Source organism: Podarcis bocagei, assembly GCF_964188305.1.
Source record: "Podarcis bocagei genome assembly, chromosome: W".
NCBI lineage: Eukaryota > Metazoa > Chordata > Lepidosauria > Squamata > Lacertidae > Podarcis > Podarcis bocagei.
Window position 1 is genome coordinate 41,510,928 of NC_138131.1, and position 26,457 is coordinate 41,537,384.

General features: G+C 46.0%; 1 protein-coding gene across 1 annotated transcript in view; it reads right to left on the reverse strand.

The window, feature by feature from the left end:
• Positions 1 to 256: 256 nt before the first annotated feature.
• LOC308578084 (inositol polyphosphate 5-phosphatase OCRL-like) overlaps positions 257 to 26,457 on the reverse strand; it is a gene marked incomplete at both ends in the record, with an annotated part of 63,482 nt that continues 37,281 nt past the window's right edge. The window contains 4 exon segments of the mRNA XM_081178363.1: positions 257 to 394; positions 628 to 744; positions 891 to 928; positions 1,060 to 1,145. Coding sequence (XP_081034489.1) covers positions 257 to 394; positions 628 to 744; positions 891 to 928; positions 1,060 to 1,145 — 379 coding nt within the window.

A 26,457-nucleotide genomic window follows, 5' to 3' on the forward strand; every position in this document is an offset into this window, starting at 1 on the left:
TTAAAATAAACACACGAGGGCACTGTTTATGCGGCAGTCTACCTGGCACTTGGCTGCAAGCCTCTAGGTCTTAGTTAATCCCACCCCTAAAAGCTGAGCAATTTCGCAGTCATCTCTAGACAATATAGCTTCTATTTTCTCTCTCACATCTCCACTCATCCTGTAAATAGTTGCTGCATGAATAAAGCTTTTTGAACGCAAGAGACCCACGAAATTGTAAGCAAATCTTCCAATCGAATTCATTGAAGTGGCAAGGTCATTCTGCTCCCCTCCCCCCCGCCAGCTCCTCGTCAAGCTCAAAAAACCCGGTATACCTCAGTTGGTAAAGGGCTTCCAGTGCCATAGCAAGGGCCAATTCAGACTGCGTAAAGCACACAATCCGTCCCATGAGATCCTGATAGAGAACAGAGGGCGGAGGGGGAAAACGTCAGTTCCCTACGGACATCAGGTGGATTCCTCCAACCCCAAACTCAGTGCAGGAATTGGCAATGTAATGCCAAATGCCTGCACAACCCTTCTCTTGGCCAGACCGCGCCAGGCCTTCCTTCTGCCCAGCATCCCCCCAATCCCATCCCCAGCTCTCCTGCCCCCCTCACCCCCGGATACCTCATGCAACCTCTCACTCACCGCAATTGCCTTGACGGCCATCTTTTTGGAGTACCTCAACCTGTCCTTTTCTCTCTGGCGGGCCTCCGAGCAAGTGGCCAGCACGCAGCAGAGGAACATCTCATCCTTCTCCAGTTGCTGAAATGGCAAGAGTCAGGCTGTCAGTTCATGGCAGGAGGGCTTCTCTGCATCTGAGACCGCCCAAATGGGGGTATAAACAGCACTGGTGGATGGGGGTGGGTGAGGGATTTAGTATGTACTGTGCTGTTTTCTCAAATACTAACCACAGGCGATGCCCAGACCCTGCCAGTCTCTATACCATCTGCAACAAGAGAAGAAGGAAAGGACATGGGGGCAGGTTAGTTCATTTCTACTTATTTTCCACAGTTGAGGATTAGAGCATTAAGGCCACCCCTCCTTAGGCTCCAAAATGAAAAGGAAGCATTTGCTCACGTGGGCCCACAGCAACCCTGGACTTCTGGGGGACTTTGCGGGTCCCCTTCTTCTTGCGGGCTGCCATGTCCCTCAGTCGGCTGAACCTAGGAGAGAAGGAGAGGGGCAGACCTTGTTGTTGTTGCTGCTGTTGTTGTTATAGCGCCCTATACCCACAGGTCTCAGTTACAACCAGTGCTTTTTTCTGGGGGGATGCAGGGGTACACACACCCCAAAACATTTTGTGAATCTTTGCACTTTTCTCCATTTACTGTACTGCATTTATTTTCCCCGATTTGAACTATAAAATGGTGATTTTCTTGAGTCAAAATGAGAGTACCCCAAACATTTTTTTAAATAGAAAAAAGCACTTGTTACAACATAAAAATCGCAATATAAAAACACAAAATGCATAATAAAAGTGAAAAACAACCCAGTAAAGCCCCCTCCCCAACACATTTCAAAACCTGAGACAGAAGCCTACAACCAAAATGGGGTGTGTGTATGTAAGAGAAGGCAGGGAGTCTTTGCAGCATAGCCATAACACAAATACGGGTGGCCTAACAGTTGCAGGCAGAGCCGTGTCATTTCACACACTACTTCGGCTGCGGGACATCATATCAACAAGGAAAGGAGCTTATGGTGTTGTTGCATCTCCTCGGGTATTTGTTGATTTGTCGCCACGAGGGGTTGTAGTTGTGGAGGTATAGTTTGATGAGGTTTCTGGTTATTTGTACCCTAGGTGCCCACTCACACACAAAAACAAATCTCCCTGCAGCCAACCAAAGACCACCAACCACACCCTAGGTCGCCCCCCAACCGCTCTCACCACCAAGGAAATGCAACAAGGGAATAGTAAGTGAACCCACACAAGTGATGCTGACACAAAACCCCACACATACAGGGGAAACTCAGGAAATTAGAATATCGTGGAAAAGTTCATTTATTTCAGTAATTCAACTTAAAAGGTCTACTTCTCAGAGGTCAATCTCTATTCTCTATTTGCAATCCTTGTTTTGCTGATTTCATTTCATATTCTAATTTTCTGAGATTGTTAATTTGGGGTTTTCATCAGCTGTACGCCATAATATCACAATCATATCAAATAAAGGCTTGACATATCTCGCTTTGCATGTCATGAGTCTATCTCATATATTAGTTTCACCTTTTAAGTTGAATTACTTGAATAAATGAACTTTTCCACGATATTCTAATTTCCCAAGTTTCCCCTGTAGAAGAGAAGCATTGCCAACCAACCCCACCCTCCCCCTCTTCCCCCCTCTGTTCTTCCTAACCCAACACTGCATGCAACTCTAATGCCTCACAACAAATAAAACTGATCTGTAGAAAACACAACTGGAAAAAAGAGACAATGCACCGTTTTTTTGTAAACTAAGAAATCTTCAATCATTTGTTTGTTTATTTATTTATTATTTAAAACACCAACAAGGAAAGGAGCAGGAAGGAGTTATCCAAGATGATCGTGGCCTAGGAGAGAAAGCAGATATAGGGAGAGCTTTGAATCAACTCATTTGAGAATGCTGGTGGGACCTTCTTCACATCATGTTTACTCCGTTGCTGAAATTTGCAGGCAGCCGATGCTACAAGGACAAGTAGTCTGCAGGGCTGGGAAGCAGATTACACCAATTGTTGGAGGAGAACAACAGCATCTCTTACTATCACTCAACATAGCAATATAGAGCTTCCAGGAACAGAGGCACTCTACCTCTGAAGCCCACAGCTAGAGGAGAAGCAGCAGGAGTGGGCTACTGCTTGTGAGTTTGGACTAGACGGGCTTTTCCTCTGATCCAACAAAGCCACTTCCGCCTACAAAGGAGGTGGAGTTGCGGGCGACTGAGGGAATCCCCGGCCGCGTCAGCCCCTGGACAGCCAGTCGCTGGCTCAGGGAGCATGACCAGCCCTATTTATCGCCGTCTACCTTGTAGCAAATCATCACAACTTTCTGGGTATTGGCGGTTAGGCATTGGTATTGGTATTGTTCTGTAGATGGAAGAGGGGGGAAAGCGCCATCACCTGCCCCGCATATTGAAGGGTAGGGGGGGCGGTTCCGAGTTGATGTGCATCAGCAGGACTCCCCCTACTGGTGGTCAACCCTTCCCGGACTTCAAGCGGACGGGCTGAAGCCGGATAGTCAGTTAGGACCAATGCCTAAGCCAATACCACTCATCACCTGTAACCAATAAAGTTGTGGCCATACTTAGCCCACTAACCTGAAATAATTGTGTCATGTGTCTTTATTTCCACTTTGGGGGGGGGCAGGAACTTGCCATGCAATAGGGCTCTTTTTGTTTTTTTTATGCACCCACAGACCCCAAACGGCTCTCCACAGGAACACAGTGGTGCATCTCATGTATGGGGGGGATTCCAACACTCCCCCCACCCCAAGCAAAGGAAAGATAAGGGAAGCATTTCCAGCATTTAGAAGAGCCCTCGGCATAATGCTGTTAGGACAGCAGCCCTGTCTGGAGAGCGAAGGGGGCTGCTAGGAAGGTCGTCTTAGCATCAATGCATAGATGAGCCAAAGAATGCAATGAAAACTCTCTTAGAGCCAGAGTGACCCACTCAGTCATGAAGTGCACTGTTTGATGTTGGGTCCTGTCACTCTCATCCTAGCCTGCCTAACAGGTTTGTTGTGGGGGGGGAAACGGGGGGAAAGGCAAGCCATAAATGCCACCTTGAACTGCTTGGATGAAAAGTGGGCTATGAATGTAATAAAAAGCATCCCAAAATAATGATCATGGAAGGTACCCCGGGGGTCATCTAGTCCAACCCCCTGCAATGCAGAAATATGCAGCTGTACCTTATGGGAATCGGGCCTGCAACCTTGGTGCTATCTGCAGCTCCCTCTAACCAGCTGAGCTGCAATGAGATTTGAGGGAGAATGGGAAGGCGGGTGGGAAGAGAAGTTAAGCTGTTCAGGAAGGGGTTGAATTCCATGGGGATGCTGGCCGTGTGGGGGACCCCAAGCCCTCGCCCCAGAAGATTAAAAAAAGAAGCAGACGAAATCCTACTTACAGATTCACGATGATGGCCATCTCTTCAGCTGAAATCCGCTCCAGTTTAAACTCAACTGCTTTAAAATGCTCACACAACACTAACTCTGAACCTTGCCTCTAACCCTATTGCTACTCCTCTCTGTCTAAAATATACAGGAAAATATGTGCACAAAATATACAGATGAAAATGAAATGATAAAGTGAAAGCAAAGCAAAGTCTACACCTATCTCCCCTGTTGGTCCCTCGCTTGCTTGCTTGCTTCTCCGTCCCAGTTCTGTCTCAGCCAACTCCTCCCAACTATTCCACGGCGGGGATGTGTAGCTGCTGTCTTTTCTACAAGCAGCACGAGATGTCACAAACATGGGCAGGACACTGTTTCCTTGACAACCCACCCAGCTTGACCCTGAACTAATCTCCCCGCTCTTTTGTTGCCATGTTTTCTCCCTGACCTTGGGACACCTGCTGTTTGCAGCTTTATGAATCACTTTTTATCACAAACAGGTTCATACATTTTCTGGCAAGGTTTCTCAAGAGCAATTTCTTTTCAAACCCAGCAATTCACCACCCACAATTTGCAGACACCGCTATGCCATCATATTGGCATCAGGTGTTTTCCAGGCCAGTGAATGTCAGCAACCCCTTCTTCTAAAGCTGCTTCCCCAGTTTCATCCCAAATAGAAAGAAATGCCATTTGGTAGCCCATTGAGAAGCTTTGGGAAGTAATGAAATACATTTCTGGAAGTTATTTATGGATGCACAAGGTCACCACATCTTTGCTTAAGGTGAATGGAAAGGAACATTTCCCCAGGCGGCACACCACTGTCCCCGAATCTCGTCTGCTGCTTGGTCATTTCAACAGATTGTGTGTCTTAGTAAGATTTTGTACATTTCAGAAAGCTTTCCCTTGCCTACAAATGAAGTGCATGATTTTTCAAAAACTTATTAATGCCCCGTGCTTTTACTTCTGGTGTGGTAAAAAATTGCAGAATCTGGCTATCATTTAAAGCAGTGTAAGACGCTGGTTTACGTTTCCCCTCACATTTGGTGACTAGGTAGGGATATGCAGTTTTGTGTTTTGTTTTTTGAAGAGTTCCTAAGGAGTCCTGCTGCTTCCAAGTTTTATTTTGGGGGTTGTTGTTGTTGTTGTTTACAAAAAGGTAATCCAGTTGTAACCGTTTTCTAGGTACAATTCTGTACATTCTGGTACTACCTGTTCACTCATGGTCCCTCCAAATCCCTTTGTTTCTTTTAGCAATGTGTCCTTGTGTATCTGCATAAGCTTTTCAAAGCCTGCTACCTTTGCTTACAGAATTTCTCCTTGGTCTGACACTGTGGAAGGCACCATGCTATTCCCACCATGCTATTCCCGATTTGCCTTTGCTTCGGGCAAAGGGTGATGGTGGATGGATCCTAGCTACCTAACTCAGCACTGTCTGTACTGATTGGCAGTGGCTCTACAAGGTTCCAGGCAGGTGATGTTTTCAGTTTCACCTGGAGATGCTGGAGACTGTTCTGGGACCTGCATCACCAGCGAGCTCTGGTCCTCCCTTAAGGAGTTAGGCGGCTCAATGGTCTGACTCTGTGGAAGGCACCATGCTATTCCCCTTTAAATTAGCCATTTCGACAGAAAACATGACAACTGGAATTTTGCTCTTGAATGGATTTTTGGATCGCCTGCATGCCAAGCACATACTTCTCCCACTGGGCCAGCACCCTTCCCCAGTGACTGAGCTCTCATTGCACACAGCCATCCAGCAAGCAAAAAAATGTTCTTGTTAGAAGGGCAGAGTGGGGAGCAAGAGATTCAGGGGCCGGTTTCAGACCCACAGTGCTCGGGTTTATTCTGTTGCCTGCTTGACATTGTGCCTCCTTCCCCCCTACCTTTTATTCCTATGAAAGTTTCACAGTGTCGCTGCTGGGGATTCTGGATAATCTATGGGGTTTTTTCCAGTTTTTTTAATTAATTCTCCAAAAAATATTTGAGACAAACAAACAAACAAACAAACAAACATCCTAATTGTAATTAAACCAATCTTGATAACATTGTTAAGTGACATCCTCAAATCCCCCTGGTTGAATTTCATTGTATTTCATTTTAACAGTTTTCCAAAATCAATCTTCTAAAAAAATAATAATAATTAACTTGATCACTTCACATCTTTCATTCTTTCTAATCTAGCTTGAAACATCTTAATTCCTATCCTTACATATTTAAATCCTAAGCCTATCTCATCTTTGCAAGCTTTTCCAGTTAGGTTATCTTGACATATTTAGATAAATAATCTTTGAATTTTGTCCATTCTTCCTGGTACTCCTCCTCCTTCTGGTTGCGGACTCTTCCCGTCAGGTCGGCTAGCCCCGGGATTCTGGAGAATCTATGTGACTAGATGCTTGTAATGTATGCCAGGCAATCTGGCACAAGTGGGTAGGGTTGCCATCCGCCGGGATTTGGCCGTTGGAAACAAGTGTCCATGCGGGAAACGCTTGAATGTCCAGGAAAATCCAAAGGTATAGCAATTCTACACGTGGGGAGTAGGGACGCAAGCACAAATCAGAATAAAGCAAAGGCTGGGAAAGTTCAAACAGAAACACACACACACTCTGCCTCAAGATTTGTCTTTAAGACACAGGATCATAGAATTGTGGAGTTGGAAGGGACACCGAGGACCATCTAGTTCCCTTATTCCCAATCAGGGGTCCTTGCCTCCCTCCAACTAATTGCCTCTCATTTTGGCATGGCAATAGCATGCATTTTATGGGCGGTCTTGTTTTTAGTATACCTAAAATCCTTTGCTTATTACCCCACATTTTGAACCCGCAGCCCTGAAATTAAGAGTGTCACGCTCTACCAACTGAGCCACCCCACTGTAATGATCCCACACCTCCCCTCTTGACGAAGCTGCCTGCAAAGCTGATCTGCCGAGGAAATGTCCTTCTGCAGGCATGGTTTCAATCCAAACAGCAAATACTAGTGGTCAACTCCAAAAGTGCGGTCAAGAAACCCTGCTTGCCAAAGAACAATTGAACGCACCCTTGAAGCTCCTTTGCAGCCATGTCTCCACACCTGACACCACGTATGATGCTAGATGTGGGGCCTGCGGGCCTGTCAAGATTCCCCACCTCTGCTCTATCTAGCCAGGCTGATGTTTTCAAATGGGGGTTAAAGCTGTGAAGCTGTTTGGATGCATGACTGGACTTGACTGTGGGCATTTCATTGTGCTGTGTCCCAGAGCCTTAAGTATGGGGTGGCCTAGGAACCTAAGCCAACAGGTATATAAAAGTGAGGTCCACTCCAGCCAACTTCATCCTGGATAGCATGCAGAACAATCCAGCCCTGGGGTGCATAATGTAAGGTCGAGGAATGCCACAATGGAGAGAAGCCCATCACCAAGAGAGCTGGCACAAGGACTGAGAATTGTATCCCGTCTGCTTTCCACAGTAGCATTCCTACTCCCCTTCTCCTGATTTGGGGCAATGGGAGAGTGAAATCGTTCCCCGCTTCTTCTAGTGGCGGGTCTCAGAGAGACGCTTTGCTAGGGAGAGACAGACAATGGTTGGGAACACTTGGGTTCTTCTGAGCTGCTCTAAGGAAGACCATATGCTGGATGTCCCACCCGCTGCCGCTCCACCAAGGTGCCACTATACTCACAGCAGGAGCTTGTAAGAGCGAGTCGGTAGCTAAGATATAAATCAATTGGGACGTTTGGAACCTGCACACCCCAAAACTGGTACTGGATTCCAGCCCACACCCATCCTTTCAATGGTGCAGTCCCCCTCAGCTCACCTGGTGGCAGGCATTCTTGAAGAGGTGGTCCACCAAAAGCCAGATCTCCTTGGCCGCTCAGTGGAGTCATCACCATCCTGGGGTACGATATCCAGAAACTGCTTCTCCTGGAGGTCCAATGACAAGGGGGACTGGCATGAGAGCCTGACAGAATGTGTGCCTGTATGCATTCTTTCCTTGCTCCAGCTGGGTGGACAAGTCTTGCCCTCTGAGGCCACAACTAGGGCTGGGCGATAGCTGGCTTTCAACACGGTGATATATCACTAGCTAAACATTGCAATACACCAATATAGCACGATGTCTGAAATAAGATGGAGCCATGTAGAGGCATTGTCTGGCTTCACAGTTTCCCCCCACATGTTTTTTTTTTTTTGCATAGTACACACACACATCATGATTCGCAATATATTGCCAGGTCAGAAATTATGAAACCAGTCTCACTATCTAGACTTCAAGCTGATTTGAAAATATATCTTTATTGACGTATCGCCCGGCCCTAGCCACAGCAAGCATCTCAAGGGGGAAAACAAAAAACAAATTGCTCGCACCCCAAATCCAAGCTCCCCCTCCCCTATTAATATGCAGCTCGTAATCCTCCCACTCCGGATGTGCAGTTCACCCAAAAGCTTACTAAATATGCAGCTGTGGAGATGAGGTTTGGCTAACATTTTATTTAAATTGCTGGAACCTGCCCTGGGACCTTAGGGTGAAGGGCAGGAAATAAGTAAGAAAAACAGCAACAGAACATGGATGGGCCTTCATAGGTTGATGGGCTGCAGCCCCAGCCAGCATGATGAGATGATGGGGTCACATGTTCACCACCCCTTGTCTAGAGCACATTGCAGAGGCAGTGGTAGAAACTGAAGAACAGCTGGAGCCCCAGCCCACGACTTAGTCTGGGCAATGCAGCACACAGCAGCTGGTGATCCATGCCTCCGGCCTCCTTCCCATCTTCCTCTCCAGAAATGTTCAGGGTGGTTAGTTCTATCTCAAGCTACCACATTCAAGAGAAAGAGAAAGAGGGGAGGGGGGAGCAAGAGAGCTTTAGGAGCACAGCAGTGGCAAGCAGCCCGTCACTAAAAGGAGTTGGCAAGGATGGAGAATTTGATCCCCTCATCCCCAGGGCAGCTGTTGATTAGGACCCGGTTCATCCCCCCCTCCCCCCCCGCCAATACTCCCCGCCCCTGGAGAGAGAGAGAGAGAGTGAGTATTGGTGTGGGGAATGACACATGCTGTATCAGAGTCTTAGTGCAAGAGTAGCTGGTGCCTGCTAAAGAACACAGGAGCCTTGCTGGGTTAGATCAGCATTTTGTTCCTACAATGGCCAACCACATGCCCTTGGGAGTCCATAGGGACACGGGGACAAGAGCACTCTGTCCATCATGTTCCCCAGAAACTGGTAATCAAAAGCATGTGGTTTGTGATAATAGTGGCAAGAAATAGCCACTGATAAACATAACAACAACAACAACAACAACAACAACAACAACAACAACAACAACAATTTATTATTTATACCCCGCCCATCTGGCTGGGCTTCCCCAGCCACTCTGGGCAGCTTCCAAAAGAATATTAAAATACTATAATACATCAAACATTTAAAGCTTCCCGAAACAGGGCTGCCTTCAGATGTCTTCTAAAAGCCTGGTAGTTGTTGTTCTCTTTGACATCTGGTGGGAGGCTGTTCCACAGGGAAGGCGCCACTACCGAGAAGGCCCTCTGCCTGGTTCCCTGTAACTTGGCTTCTCGCAGTGAGGGAACTGCCAGAAGGCCCTTGGTGCTGGACCTCAGTGCCCGGGTAGAATGATGGGGGTGGAGACGCTCCTTCAGATATACTGGACCAAGGCCGTTTAGGGCTTTAAAGGTCAGCACCAACACTTTGAATTGTGCTCGGAAACGTACTGGGAGCCAATGTAGGTCTTTCAAGACCGGTGTTATGTGGTCTCTGCGGCCGCTCCCAGTCACCAGTCTAGCTGCCGCGTTCTGGATTAGTTGTAGTTTCCGGGTCACCTTCAAAGGTAGCCCCACATAGAGCGCATTGCAGTAATCCAAGCGGGAGATAACCAGAGCATGCACCACTCTGGCGAGACAGTCCACAGGCAGATAGGGTCTCAGCCTGCGTACCAGATGGAGCTGGTAAACAGCTGCCCTGGATACAGATTTGACCTGTGCCTCCATGGACAGCTGTGAGTCCAAAATGACTCCCAGGCTGCGCACCTGGTCCTTCAGGGGCACAGTTACCCCATTCAGGACCAGGGAATCCTCCACACCTGCCCGCCTCCTGTCCCCCAAAAACAGTACTTCTGTCTTGTCAGGATTCAACCTCAATCTGTTAGCCGCCATCCAACCTCCAACCGCCTCCAGGCACTCACACAGATCCTTCACTGCCTTCACTGGTTCTGATTTGAAAGAGAGGTAGAGCTGGGTATCATCCGCATACTGATGAACACCCAGCCCAAATCCCCTGATGATCTCTCCCAGCGGCTTCATGTAGATGTTGAAAAGCATGGGGGAGAGGACAGAACCCTGAGGCACCCCACAAGTGAGGGCGCAGGAGTCTGAACACTCATCCCCCACCACCACTTTCTGAACACGGCCCAGGAGGAAGGAGCGGAACCACTGTATAACAGTGCCCCCAGCTCCCAGCCCCTCAAGACGGTCCAGAAGGATGTTATGGTCGATGGTATCAAACGCCGCTGAGAGATCCAGCAGAACTAGCAAACAGCTCTCACCTTTGTCCCTAGCCCGCCGGAGATCATCAACCAGTGCCACCAAGGCAGTTTCAGTCCCATGATGAGGCCTGAATCCCGACTGGAAGGGATCCAAATGGTCCGCTTCTTCCAGGCGTGCCTGGAGTTGTTCAGCAACCACTCGCTCAATCACCTTGACCCAAGAATGGAAGATTTGAGACTGGGCGATAGTTGGCTATCGTGGCCGCATCTAAAGATGTTTTTTTAAGAAGCGGTTTAATAACTGCCTCTTTCAGCGAGTCTGGGAAGGCTCCCTCACGGAGGGAAGCATTCACCACCCCATGAAGCCCATCGCCCAGTCCTTCCCGGCTAGCTTTTATAAGCCAGGATGGGCAAGGATCAAGGAGACAAGTGGTTGGTTTCACTCGTCCCAGCAGCCTGTCCACATCCTCGGGGGTAACAGATTGGAATTGATCCCACACAACTTGACTAGACAGGACTCTAGCACTTTCCCGCCCCGGCCCTGCTCCCATGGTGGAGTCTACCTCTTCTCGAATCTGAGCGACTTTATCTGCAAAAAACTTTGCAAAGTCATTGCAGGAGATCATGTTGCCCCTACTGGGCCCTGATGGAGCAGGTGGTTCCGCTAAATTGCGAACCACCTGAAAGAGTCTCCTGCTGCTGTTTTCTGCAGATGCAATAGAGGCGGTGAAGATAGTCTTCTTCGCCGTCGCTATCGCCACTTGGTAGGCTCGACGTTGAGCTCTAACCTGTGTCTGGTCAGATTCGGAATGAGTTATCCGCCACCGGCGCTCTAGCCGTCTCAACGATTGTTTCATTGCCCTCAGATCCGTGGAAAACCACGGGGCTGTCCGGGCTCCATGCAATCGGAGAGGGCGCTTTGGAGCCAAACAGTCAATAGCCCTGGTTAACTCCGCATTCCAGCGGGCCACCAGGGAATCAGCTGAGAGGCCATCAACGTGGGATAAAACATCCCCTACCACTCTCTGGAAACCATTTGGATCCATTAAGTGGCGGGGGCGGACCATCTGAATCGGTCCCGCCTCCCTGCAGAGGGGAAGGGTCGTGGGGAAGTCCAGTTGCACCAGGAAGTGATCTGACCATGGCACTTCTTTGGTTTCGCTTTTACTTAGTGTCAGATCACCAACATCCATAGAGGTGAAACCAGGTCTAAGGCATGTCCGCGGCTATGGGTTGGGCCAGACTTATTCAGGGACAGCCCCATGGAGGCCATGCTTTCCACGAAGTCCCGAGCGGCCCCTTGTAAGGTCGTGTCGGCATGGATGTTAAAATCCCCTAGGACAACCAAACTAGGTGTCTCCAGGAGGACATCCGCCACGACCTGAAGCAGCTCGGGCAGGGAATCCTTGGTGCAGCGGGGAGGTCGGTACACCAATAGGAATCCTGTACTGCCCAACTGTATTGCCCAACTTCCAGAACATGCACTCAGAGAACTGGGTCTTTCCAAAAGGACGCCTTGTGCAAACTAATGACTTCCTAAAAATCACTGCAACCTCCCCTCCCCGCCCACAAGGCCTGGGTTGCTGTGCGTAAGAGAAACCTGGTGGACATGCAGCGGCAAGGACAGGCCCATCTGCTTCATCCAACCAGGTCTCTGTCACACATGCCCGGTCAAATCCTCCACCCACAATCAGGTCGTGGATTGCAGTGGTTTTATTCATCATTGACCTGGCATTGCACAGCAACACTTTCAGGTCATGTGGGTTTGCCTTGTTGATTCCAGTATCCTTCCGGTCAGGGATAGTCCTCAGGCAACGACTAAGCCTGCTTCCTCGGTAATGACATGGTCTGGTCTTAGCGTAACTCCTCCTCCTACCCATGATCACTGAGATCGGTTGTCCGAGTGCATCCCCCCCTGTGGAACCTGCCCCAGCCATTTTGTTTGCTGGGACCCACTCCCAGGCAGCCCTGACCCCTCCCCTTAAAATCAAATTAAAGCCTATACAAAAAACAAACTAACAGAACAATAAAACTATAAAAGCAAAACACAAAGTTACAAACACAACATAATTAAATTAAACAAATTCCCCCACCCAACTGAATACCCACCCCACCCCACACACCCGAGGCCTCCCTGGAGCCCCATAAGCTGCGGAGGTGAGTATGGGGCCCGCCCCCAGGCCCAAGGTGGAAAAAGGGCTTCAAGGGGGAGCGGTCCTCCCCACAAACTCACGGCACATATCCTCCATGGTTCTAAATGTCTACAGCTGTCCAAATTGACAGTGACCACTGTCTCCTTGTGGCTAGGATAATACACCCAAGTAGATCTGATTTTGAGAGGAGTGACATTTCCCTGAGCCACCCCAAAGCAGCCACTACCGCTTCCCAAATGCCAGTGCTCAGGTGGTAAGAGTAAGCCAGAGTGGCATAGCCTGTGCAGCAGTTGCTGCGCACAGAGACAAGGAGAAAACTGGCTCTTGGGGCCAGAGGGGGCTGGCGCCTGCATCATGAGACTGGGCTTTCTGCCTCCCGTGCTGCCAATCGCAAGCGGACCCAGAGTCAAGCAGCGCAAAATCAGTGACAAGCAGTGCTGGCAAATTCTGGTTTCGTCTCCGTTCTCCTCTGCCGAGTTCTACAAGGGCCACGTTGAGACTAGGGAAGAGACCAAAGCAGAGAGCTAGAGCCACCACCTGGACTGGATTTGAGTCAGAAGGCAGGCAGGTGCGGGTTGCCTGAGAGGAAAGTCAGGTTGGTGGGGTAGTGCCTGGTTTGCCCTAAGGGACCAGCTGCCACTGCATGGAGCAGCTGCTGATCTGTTATGTACTGAGTTGAATAGGATCCAAACTGCAGCAGTCTGATTGGTCCTAGAACAATGCAGCAGTATGATTGGTTGGCAGGAACCGCCCAATCCTGCTCCAGATAGAAGTGAATCCACAACCTCATTGGCTTACAGTAGAATTCCGGAATTAGCCAATCATGTGCAGCCCATTGTGTAAGTAATGTATATAAAGCAGATACTGTGAGGGGACTTTCATTCATTCCTCCTCACCACTATGAGCTGAATAAAGAGCATGAAATCACTTTGCGACTCGGAGTATATTTCACTAGCGACGAGGATGGGATCCCGCTGAGCTGACTGCCACACACAGCACCGCAGCACCGCCACCTGCCGCACCGCTGCCTCGCACCGTGTATCCAGGCTTCAGCTCCGGCACACAAGGAACTCAGAATGGCAGCCAACAGCAGCTTCTCGCCATTCAACCCAGCATCTGGAGACTGGGAAGCGTACGCCTCCCGTTTCACCTTCCTCCTAGAAGCCAAAGGGGTCACCGATGAAGAAGACGCCAAGAAGAGGGCGATATTCTTCAGCGTCTGCGGAGAGGAGAGGAGACGTTTGAAATCGCCCGGGCTCTCCTTGCGCCTGAAGACGTCACTACTGTTCCATACAAAACAATAATGGAACAGCTGAAGGGGCACTTTTCGCCGCAGCCCTCAGTGGTGGCTCGTCGAAATGCCTTCTACGCAAAGCGGCAAGCCCCTGGGGAAACCATAAATGGGTTTGTGACCTCTCTCCGCCAAGCTGCCCAGTTCTGCAACTTCTCAGAGCTGGAGAACATGCTTCGTGACCGCCTCGTCGGTGGCCTGAAGGATGAGAATTTGCAATGATGCCTCTACGCTAAGAAGGGCCTAATGTTCCAGGTCGCTCTGGAGGAGGCCCTGGCAACGGAAGCTGCCGAGAGTGTGGGATATAAACACAGGAGCAGTCAATGACAACATTCCTAGAGTGTACATGTTACAACATGGGGAGGGATGTCTGTCCAGCAAGCAGGTAAACTTCCTGGGGACGGACTTCCTCCACATGTGACCAGAGGTGGGTGTGGCCTCACCTGTGCAGGTAATGACAAAAGCACAGGGCAGCCATCTCTCTCTCTCTGCCATTTTCTTTCGATGAGGAAACATCTAAAGATGATCTCTTGGCTCTCAGCCAAGAGAGGGGATAAGGTCTATCTTGCAACAAGATAGATTCTAAATATATGTAACCTTTTAAAGCCTGTCTACCTTCTGGGATCATGTTGTGAACAGAACGTGAGTAAACTCTTTTATAGTTTTATAAAGACTGTGTCGTGTCTTGTATTTTAAGAGGGAACAAAAGGGGAAATTACCAGAGCAATTATTATAGAGGTTCTATCGAACCTGTGCACACGTTACCATTGCCAACTTGAAGGGGAATGTTTATAAACTCTGCTGATATTTTGGGAACTTGTTAGCACAAGTTGGATAAGGATATAATTAGTCAATATATCCTCTCCTGCACCCCAGACCATTCCCACAAAGGGTTAGTGGCCCCAGTATTGAATATTTCTGCGTATTTTTTGAAGGATTGCATTGGATTGTGATTTTGAGTTGAGTAGTATTTTTCTGAGTTAACTTCCTGGTAAGCACATGGTCCTTTGTTCCATTGTGCAGTGGGGATTCCCTCAGAGTTCACAGTGACCCAAGGCAGTGAAGAATTGTTTTGCATTTTGAGATTTTTGAGATTTTGATTTTAAAATTTTGAGAAATTTTGAAATTTTGAAGAATTTTCAAATTTTGGATTTTAAGATAGCTGGAGCAGCTTTTGATAGTGATGCAAAGCTAGGAATGCCTGTGCTGAATGAGTACAATTTCATGCGCTGGAAGCAGCGCTTGATAGCGTGTTTAGATTATAAGCATATTTTGGAAGCTTTAAAGCCTCAGCCCACAGGATCGACTGAGGAAGATTTAGCCAAGATAAGTGCTTGGAAACGCATGAACAGCGAAGCTAGACACATAATTTTGAGTGGACTTCGTGATGAGCAGCTATCATTAATAAATAGTACAGATGATGCATCTCAAATCCTAAGAGATATTGAGTGCGTGTATGGAGAATGTAGCATAAACAGCTTCAGAAACTTGGTGTGTAAATTAACCAGATTGAGGATTAATTCAAAAGAGGAATTCACAGAGCACATCAACAAGTTTACTGAGATTATTCAAACAATTAATCTGACTCCCAAAGCTTTTGATGAGGATACAAAGATAGCATTTTTGTTATCATCACTTGGACCACGCTTTAGCGCATTTGTAAGTTTGATGGCTCATAGACAAGGTTTGACTTTTAAAGACTTGATTGGTTATTTAAAAGAAGAATGCAGAGATAGAGCTGAATCTCCAGTGAGAAATGCTAGAAGCAAGGACAGCAGTTATGCATCTAGGCAATGTACAAAGTCCAAAGAGATGCCTAAGAAAGTGATTTGCTTCAATTGTAACAAAGAAGGACACATTGCAAAGAACTGCAGAGCTCCCAAAGCGAAGAAACCCCACCCCTTTCAGCCAAAAGGGGAAAAGAAGGGGAAATGTGAATGCACATGGTTACTGCAAGAAAGGAATTTAGCTGTCCAGAATCGTGAAAATAAACGTAATAAATGGATTTTAGATTCAGGTGCCAGTTCGCATTTTTCATATAAAAGGGACTATTTTAATGAGATTAATGAAATAAATGATGTAGAAGGACCTGAAATTGAGATTGCAGATGGCAACATTGTTAAAGCAAAAGGTGCAGGTTCCATGAGCCTGAAATGCAATATAAACAATGAATGCATTGAGAACACAATCTCTAGAGTTTTGTACGTTCCAGAGCTGAGCTGCAATTTAATCAGCGTGTCCACTTTGGACAAGAAAGGTTTCCAGATCGACTTCCGGTCGGCGCCAGCGCTTAATGGCGGTCCTACCTCCGAGCTCCGGAGAAGGACTGCTCCGCAAGTTCGGGTCTTACCCGCTACGGCGAGCGGGGGACCCCTAAAATCTCAGGCGCTGAAGCCTGAGAACAAGGAGATTCGGTGGGCACCCTTGCGCCCCCCGGTACTGTGAAAGAGCCTTTTTAAAGGCTCCAGAGCGGTATCGGGAGTGAGCGCGGTGCTGAGAGTCGCTACCCAGCCTGCGGAGTGAAGCCGCGTCGCCATAAGCGGAGAGCGCCGATTCCTTCCTGAAAAGAAAATCTGGACTGAATTCCCGTGAGTAAGAGCTGAAAAAGAATTGGGACCCTTTAAAATTTGAAAATCGGGCTGAAAGCGGGGAGGTTAAAATCAAGGAAGTCTGCCTCCCCCCGACTGCATGAAAGCGAAAGCAACGGAACTTTAAATCTGCATCCGTTAAAACTTGGTCTTTATTTAACTAAACCGGACATTTGGACCCTAGATCTCCCCTCTAGCTAGCAGGGCAGAGGGGAGGTGAAAGAGACTTTGGCAACTGCATGATTTACCTAAAATAAAAATCCTCCGCTGCCTCAGTCATTTAAGAGCATGAAACGGTCTGCCTTTTAGGACAATAGGACACTGAACTGACTTTTTCCTGTAAAAGTGACACTGTGATACAAAGTTTATATAGTGTTTGGCTACAGTACATCAGAAGACGAAACAGTATCTATTGGGAAACTGTGGCAATTTGCAGCTACAAGCCTTCAGCTATACTTGCTTTAACTGTGTTAATTTCTCTACATCTTTGGATATTCTCCTTTGTCTTTGTACTTGGACATCTTATTTTTGGCCATTTTGATTTGCTCCCCCTAGAGGGTAAAGTAAAGTTTGGCACGGCCTAAGACAGTGGAATTTTCCAACGGGGAATAGCTCCCGTGGGAAACGACCTTGACATGAGTGGCTCACAAGAAGAGATAGTCACAAGAGCCAAGACCAAGCAACAACAACAACAACAGCTGCAGCAGCAACAGACAAAGAAAAGAGGCTCAATCTCAGGCGTAACTGCCGGATCTGCAGGAACAACAGGACAAGAAAAAGGGACAGCTGTTTCTATGGAAGCCGTGACAGAAGCCCTGCTTAAAATAAATCAATCTTTGGAGTCTCTGACAAAACAGACTTCAGAAAATACACAAAAATTAACAGAAATATCAGTAAGACTAAACCAGAATACAGAATCTATAAATAAATTGGTGGAGGAAAACGCTACCACGCGTAAAATTGCCGAAGATGCCAAAGCTATTGCTGGAGAGACACAAGAGAATTTAGAGCCGATTGCTAAGAAGGTTTATGAGCACGACGCAACTTTGGCCTTGTGGGAATTACAGAGAAAAGAGAGAAATTTGAAATTAAGATTGATTCCAGAGAATGAAAGAGACAACCTTGCGGAATACCTGACACGGGAGTTTGTTGACTGTTGGGATCTCGAGGAAGACGAATTTAAAATTACAACAGCTTTTAGACTGGGCAAAAAGCAGGACAGAAAGACCCCGAGAGACTGCCTGATTACATTTAGATCCAAGGAGGAAAGAGACAAAATACTAGGACTACATTTTGAAAAGGCCTTGCAAATTGGAAACTCAGCTGTACAGATCTTCAAAGACATCCCAAAATACATCTTGGACTTAAGAAACTTCTACAAGGATTTAGCTCTTCTGTTAAAGAAAAACTCCATCCGCTTCAGGTGGGAATTCCCACAAGGGCTGTCTTTTGATTACAACGGAAAGAAGGTGAAAATAAAGACAATTCAAGACAAAGACAAATTTTTGGGAAGAAATCAGGAGGACCTGCAGAAGGGGACTGTGGACCCAATTGCAGAACAAAGGAGAGCATTAGACATCCTGAATCTCTCGTTTGGACAAAAACCACCACCATCAGAAGAAGAGCAACAACTTGGAGCTGTTGGAGGAGTGCCAGAAAAATAACAAGATGGCGCTGCAATTCCTTAGCTGGAATTGTAATGGGCTCAATGGGCCTTTGAAGAGAAGACAAGTATTTCATATTTTGAACAGAGAACAACTGGACTTGATATGTCTACAAGAAACTCATATAACTAGAGCCCACAGGAGACTACTTACAAACAAAAGACTAGGACAAGAATTTATTTCATCAGATAAAGTTAAGAAAAGAGGAGTTGTAATATATGTGAAAGAGAAATGGGCCCCAAAAATGATGTTTAAAGATGAACAAGGGAGATATCTGGCAGTGGAGATACAAGTACAAGGAGAAAAACTTTTAGTTGTTGGAATCTACGCACCAAATGAAGGTAAATCTGACTTCTTCAAGAGACTTCATGAAACCCTGATGGACTATTTGGATTACAATATGATAATCATGGGAGACATGAATGGTGTGGTCTCCACTAACATGGACAAGGCACAAAGACTAACAGTTACCAAGGAAGGGAGACTTCCTAGGACTTTTTTTGAAATGACGGAAAACATGGACTTGATAGATATATGGAGAACAAGGAACCCTCTGGAGAGAGAGGGAACTTTTTTCTCCCAAGCAATGATGACCTGGACCAGAATCGACCAAATTTGGATTACTAGTGGCATGGCTCCAAAGATTAAGAAGGTGGAAATCTGCCCAAAAACTTGCTCCGACCATAACGCCGTGAGGATGGAGATGAAACTTACAACAACTGGTCAATTTAGATGGAGAATGAATGACACCCTCTTTCGAGATAAGGAGATCCTTATGAAGGCCCAAAAAACCTTAAAAGACTATTTTGAAATAAATTTGAGGGCCGACGTGGAGAAAAGAGTGATCTGGGACGCAAGTAAAGCGGTGATGAGAGGCTTCTTGATTCAACAAAACTCAATAAAGAGGAAAAAACAAAATGAGAAAAAAGAAAAGATTTTGGAAAAGATAAAGGAAGGAGAGAAAAAATTAAGAACAAAACCAAAGTCCCAGGAGATTTTAAGAGAGATTAAGTTATATCAAACACAATATATGGAATTGATGAACCAAGAGATTGAATGGAAGATAAAGCAAATGAAACAAAAGGCTTTTGAATCAGCAAATAAATGTGGCAAACTTCTGGCATGGCAACTGAAGAAAAGGCAGAAATTAAATACAGTTACAAGCCTAGAAGTAGATGGAAAAAATATATCTAAACCCAATGAAATCAGAAATTGCTTTTTGAGTTATTTTAAAAAACTTTATACTCAAGGCCCGCAAAACGAAGAAGATATAGACAAATTCCTTGATAAATATGGATTACAAAAAATCTCTCATCAAAGTAAGATGGATCTGAACCAGAGAATATCAGAACAAGAGATAGAGGCTGCCATTCAGAATATGCAACTAGGCAAATCTCCAGGACCAGATGGACTGACTTCCAGATATTACAAATCGCTGAAGGAATGGTTGATTCAACCACTAAAAGAAGTTTGCAATGAGATCCTTGGGGGAAAAAAGGCACCTGAATCGTGGAAAGAAGCATATATTTCACTCATACCAAAGTCAGAGACTGAAAAGACTCAACTGAAGAACTACCGCCCAATATCACTACTTAATGTGGATTACAACATTTTTGCAGACATTTTGGCAAAAAGATTTAAAAAAGTGTTGATGGAAAAGATTCATAAGAATCAAGCAGGCTTTCTCCCAAAAAGACACCTAGCTGATAATGTAAGGAATATAATAAACATTTTGGAAAAGCTAGAGGTGAATATAAATACTAAAGCAGTACTGATTTTCGTGGACGCGGAGAAAGCCTTTGACAATATCTCTTGGAGCTTTATGAAAAAGAATCTTCATGGGATGGGGGTAGGCCAAGGTTTTGAGAATGGTATGGCTGCAATATATTCTGAACAAAAAGCTAAATTGATTGTAAATAACGTAATAACTGAGGAACTTAAGATAGAAAAAGGAACACGACAGGGGTGCCCAATTTCCCCATTACTCTTCATTTCAGTTCTGGAGGTGTTGCTAAATATGATTAGGAATGACCAGCAGGTTAAAGGAGTGCAGGTCGGAGCTAAACAGTATAAGTTAAGAGCATTTGCAGATGACCTAGTATTGACTTTGCAAGAGCCAAACACTAGTACGAAAAGGGTTTTAGAAATTATCCAACTGTTTGGCCAGGTAGCTGGATTTAAGTTGAATAAACAAAAAACCAAAGTTTTAGGAAAAAACTTAACAGATATGGAAAAAGAGGAATTCCAAGAGGAGACAGGGTTGACGGTGGTCAAGAAGGTTAAATACCTAGGGGTTTATTTGACATCCAAAAATGTGAATTTGTACAAGGACAACTATGAAAAATGTTGGTCAGAGATTAAAAAAGATCTAGAAATATGGTCAAATTTGAAATTGTCAATGTTAGGCCGAATTGCAGTGATTAAAATGAATGTATTGCCTAGAATGTTATTTTTGTTCCAGACCTTGCAGATTCTGGATAAGATGGAATGTTTCAAGAGGTGGCAGAAAGATATTTCGAAGTTTGTCTGGCAGGGCAAAAAGCCCAGAATTAAATTTAAAATATTAACAGATGCTAAAGAAAGAGGGGGTTTTGCCCTGCTGGACTTGAAATTGTACTATGAGGCAGCAGCATTTTGCTGGCTGAAAGAATGGATGCTCCTCGAGAACACAGACATTTTAGATCTGGAAGGTTTCAATAATGCTTTTGGTTGGCATGCATATCTATGGTACGACAAAATCAAGCTGAATAGTGCCTTTAAAAATCACATTGTTAGGAAAGCATTATTCAATGTTTGGATAAGATATAAAGATCTGTTGGAAAACAAAACCCCTAGATGGGTGTCACCAGTGGAGGCCAAGGCAGTTAAGAAACTCAATATGGAGGTCGGATGGCCGAAGTATTGGGAAATTTTGGAACAGGATGGAGATAAGTTCAAATTACAAAGTCAGGAGAAATTGAAACATAAAATACAAAATTGGTTTCAATATCATCAAATAATGGAATTTTTCAAACAGGACAGGAAAATTGGCTTCCAGGTGGAAAAATCAAAGCTAGAAACTGAATTGTTAGAGCCCAGTACTAAGAATTTATCTAGAATGTATAACTTGTTGCTGAAATGGAATACACAGGACGAAACTGTCAAATCGGCTATGATTAAGTGGGCACAGGATGTTGGTCATAACATTATGTCAGCTGACTGGGAATGGTTATGGAACACCGGTATCAAATTTACGGCATGTAATGCCTTAAAGGAAAATATTATGAAAATGGTCTACAGGTGGTACATGACCCCAGTCAAGCTGGCAAAAATTTATCACTCGCCCGATAACAAATGCTGGAAATGCAAAGAGACTGAAGGTACCTTCTACCACCTTTGGTGGACATGCCCGAAGATTAAGGCTTTCTGGGAAATGATCTATAATGAAATGAAAAAGGTACTTAAATGTACTTTTCCTAAAAAACCAGAGGCCTTTCTTCTGGGCATTGTCGGCCAATTGGTGTCAAAGAGGGATAGAACTTTTTTTATGTACGCTACAACAGCAGCAAGAATACTTATCGCGAAGTATTGGAAGACACAGGATCTACCCACTCTGGAAGAATGGCAGATGAAAGTGATGGACTATATGACATTGGCTGAGATGACAGGCAGGATCCGCGATCAACGAATAGAGACGGTGGAAGAAGAATGGAGAAAATTTAAAAGTTATCTCAAGGACTATTATAAACTTAATGAATGTTAAAGTGTTGTGGTTTTTAGAAACAAAGGGATACAGTGATACAAGGTCGGAATATAGAGAGGACTAAGATGACAGAGGTTGGAAAGTAACAATTGGGAGTTGCTACAAAATTATGGACATTGGGATGCAGAAAGGGGGGGTATGGGGAAGTCCGAGAAAAGAGGTTTATGAAAATAGGTGATGAAACTATACATGTATGTTTGTCCTTTTAAGTGTTTGTTTGTTTTCTAAAATTTTGTAAAACCAATAAAAATTTTATAAAAAAAAAAAAGGAAGGTTTCCAGATCACATTTGGAAATAAAGAATGTAAAGTGACTAAAAACGGCAAAGTGTTTGCTCAAGCAAAGCTAATAAATGGTGTATATGAGCTTGATCTTTCAGAGAACCAGTCTGCAAAGGTGGCACATTCCAGCCAGAAGGATGAAGCAGATCTGGACCTATGGCACAGAAGGCTTGGACATAGAGACACCAACGTCATTCTGGATCTACAGAAAAGAGATCTTGTAAGAGGTTTGCAGGTAAAGCAGAGCAAAAAAGCTCCAGCAAAGTACATAAGCTGTATTACTGAGAAGGCTGTAAAACCTTCATTTCCACGTTGTGCAGAACAAAGAAGCAACAAAGTGCTTGACATAGTGCACACTGACATATGTGGACCCATGAATGTTCCCTCACTGGGAAAGAATAGATATATTTTAATATTTCTGGATGACTTTTCAAGATTTTGTGTTGTCTATTTCCTCAAAGAGAAGAGTGAGACAGTGGACAAGCTCCAGGAATACATTGCCATGGTCAAGAACAAATTCCAGAGAGCTCCAGCTGTGTTAATGAGCGACAATGGAGGTGAGTACTGCTCAAATGAAATGCAGGCTCTCCTGGCCAAGGAAGGGATTGCACACGTAACCACAATTCCTTACACACCACAGCAGAATGCCACAGCTGAGAGAAAGTTTAGGTCCATTATGGACATGACAAGGTGCATGCTAAAGGATGCATGTTTGCCACAGAAGCTGTGGGCCGAAGGAGTATACACGTCGGTCTATTTGCAGAATAGACTGCCAACTAAAGGTGCAGAGCGCACACCATTTTAACTTTGACATGGGAAAGCTCCCAATCTGTCGCACATACGTGTGTTTGGAAGTCCGTGTTACTTCCACGTGCCCAAGGAACACAGGCACAAGCTTGACTCCAGGGCAAAAGCAGGTATCCTTGTGGGATATGCTTCTGGAGGCAAAGGATACAGAATTATGGACTTACAAACTGGTAAGACAAATGCATACCATGCGGTTTATTTTGATGAATATGGAAAAGTAGACACTAAGAACACTGTTGTGGAGTCTTCAGATGAGTCAGAAAGGACTCAAGAGTTTGTATATTTCCCTTTTGAGACCCCACAAAGTAATTATCTGCCTTCGAGTGTAACAGCGCCCCCTACAGGCGACACACCAGAAGACGCAGAGAACCAGAACCCTGGCGGCACGAGAGACGAAGATGAGGACTCAGATGGGGACATGCCTGCATTGGAGGAGGATGAAGAAGCTGATGTGGTCGCAGAACCAGAGGTCAGGCGCTCATCCAGAACCAACAAAGGTGTCCCACCATTACGGCTGTCCTACTTTGCAGGGTCAGCATTTCCACAGGAACCTTCCACTTGGGAAGAGATACAGGAGATGCCAGCTGCAGAAGCCAGTCTCTGGAGGAAGGCCGCGCAGGAGGAGATGGATGCACTGCATCAGAACAAGACCTGGACACTCACTGAGCTGCCTCCCGGTAAGAAGGCCATTGGCAGTAAATGGGTTTTCAAGGTTAAGAAGGGGTCAGAAGGAGAAGTGCAGCGCTACAAAGCTAGACTTGTGGCACAGGGATTTTCACAGCGTTTTGGTGAAGACTATGATGAAGTTTTTGCACCAACTGTGAGGTACAGCAGCGTAAGAATGCTTTTAAGCATTGCAGCCTCCAAGAAAATGAGGGTGAAACACATTGACATTGCTACCGCTTTTCTACATGGGCAGATTTCAGAAGAAATTTACATGAAACAGCCCAAGGCTTTTGTAAAACCACATGAGACACATCTAGTGTGCAAACTGCAGAAAGGACTTTATGGACTTAAACAGGCTGCCAGAGCCTGGAACCAGAAGTTGCATAAAATGCTGACGCAACTTGGGTACAAGCAAGGCGATGCTGACAAGTGCTTGTACAGTAAGTCAAATAATGGACAATTCTCATATATCCTAGCATTTGTTGATGACCTGATTATTGCCACAGCAAGGGAGAAAGACTATACACAGATAGTAAAACACCTTAGCAAGGAGGTGGAGGTCAAGGAGCTAGGAGCTAGGAGATGTCCAGTACTACCTCGGGATCCAGGTGGAAAGAGAAGAGGACGGCTCATTTCTTCTCAGCCAAAGACAGAAGATCCACGAGCTAATTGAGCACATGCAGATGCAAGACGCACATCCAGTTGCTACACCGATGGCTACTGAATTCCTGAAGAATCAGCAGGATTCGAAGCAGTTGCCAGACAACAATGACTACAGGTCGCGATTGGTAAACTTTTGTATTTAGTTACCACATGTAGACCTGACTTAGCTAATGCTGTGGGGATTCTTAGCAGAAAGGTGAATTCTCCCACTGAGCATGATTGGGCAGGTGTAAAGAGGGTGGTGCGATATTTGAAGGGTACCATGAATTGTAAATTAAGGTTACCAGCCGTCAGAGACCCTAAGTTGGTTGGGTATACTGATGCGGATTGGGCTGGGGATAATGCTGATTATAAATCAACAAGTGGTCATGTTTTTATGTTTGGGGATGGACCTGTTGCATGGGGCAGTTATAAACAGAGCTGTGTAGCATTACCTTCCACAGAATCAGAATATGTTGCAGCAACAGAAGCCTGCAGAGAGATCGCCTGGCTTGATCAACTCATGAAGGACTTTGGGTTGGTGAGAAAAGGGCCTGTCAGCTTGCTAGAGGACAATAAAAGTTGCCTGAAGCTGACGCAGAGTGAGAAGTTCCTGGCCAGAACAAAACACATTGGGGTTAAATACCAGTACATACGCCAGATGATCCAGGATGGACTTGTGGAGCTATCCTACTGCAGCACCCAAGAGATGACAGCTGACATCCGGATGAAACCCCTACCAAGAGAGAGTTTCCAGAATCTACGTGTCAAGCTGGGACTCTGGGTGGTTGAATAAAGTTGTTTATGTTTTGTGTATGTTGTATTGCCTGAGAAGGGGTATGTGGGATGTAAACACAGGAGCAGTCAATGACAACATTCCTAGAGTGTACATGTTAGAACATGGGGAGGGATGTCTGTCCAGCAAGCAGCTAAACTTCCTGGGGACGGACTTCCTCCGCATGTGACCAGAAGTGGGTGTGGCCTCACCTGTGCAGGTAATGACAAAAGCACAGGGCAGCCATCTCTCTCTCTCTGCCATTTTCTTTCGATGAGGAAACATCTAAAGATGCTCTCTTGGCTCCCAGCCAAGAGAGGAGATAAGGTCTATCTTGCAATAAGATAGATTCTAAATATATGTAACCTTTTTAATCCTGTCTACCTTCTGGGAGCATGTTGTGAACAGAACGTGAGTAAACTCTTTTATACTTTTATAAAGACTGTGTTGTGTCTTGAATTTTAAGAGGGAACAAAGGGGAAATTACCAGAGTAATTATTATGGAGGTTCTAGCGAACCTGTGCACACGTTACCGTTGCGAACTTGAAGGGGAATGTTTATAAACTCTGCTGATATTTGGGAGCTTGTTAGCACAAGTTGGATAAGGATACAATTAGTCAATATATCCTCTCCTGCACCCCAGAACATTCCCACAAAGAGGTCGACGCAAGAGGCACGGCCGAGCCTGCCATCCCAACCGAGGGTCCACCACGAAGACCTCACCGACAACTCAGGATCCGACAGGGAGGAGGTGCACCGAGTACAGCAGCGCACTCAAGCAGCGCACAGACCACAGCTGCCTCGACGAGAAGGAGGAAACTGCGCAAGCTGCGGGGAGAGTCACGAGAGGAGGGCCTGCCGTTTCCGCAATGCAGAGTGCAGGCAGTGCAGAAAATCGGGACACATCGCCCGGGTGTGTCGGGCTCGGCCCACCCGACACCAGGCATCAGATGACCAATCCAAGAGCCCCAGGTCCCGGGGCCCAACGCACCAAGGCAACTCGACGGAGCTCACGGACTGCCAGGTATACCAGTTGCCCCACCCCAACGTAGAGAAAATTTATGTAGAGGTACAGATAGAGGGGGGGCCCATGCCGCATGGAGCTTGACATGGGTTCAACTCTATCCATAATCTCGGCAAGGACCTTAAGGAAACTGTGTCCTACTGGGGGTCCCAAACTCAGGCCGGCCCCATTCACCCTACGGGACTTCCAGAAACGTAAGGTCCCCACAATGGGGGTGGGGACCTTCAGGGTGCAATACCGAGGGCGGACGCGGCAACTGGACTTGCTCGTGGTCAAGGGCCCCTACATTAGCTTACTGGGATTGGCATGGTTT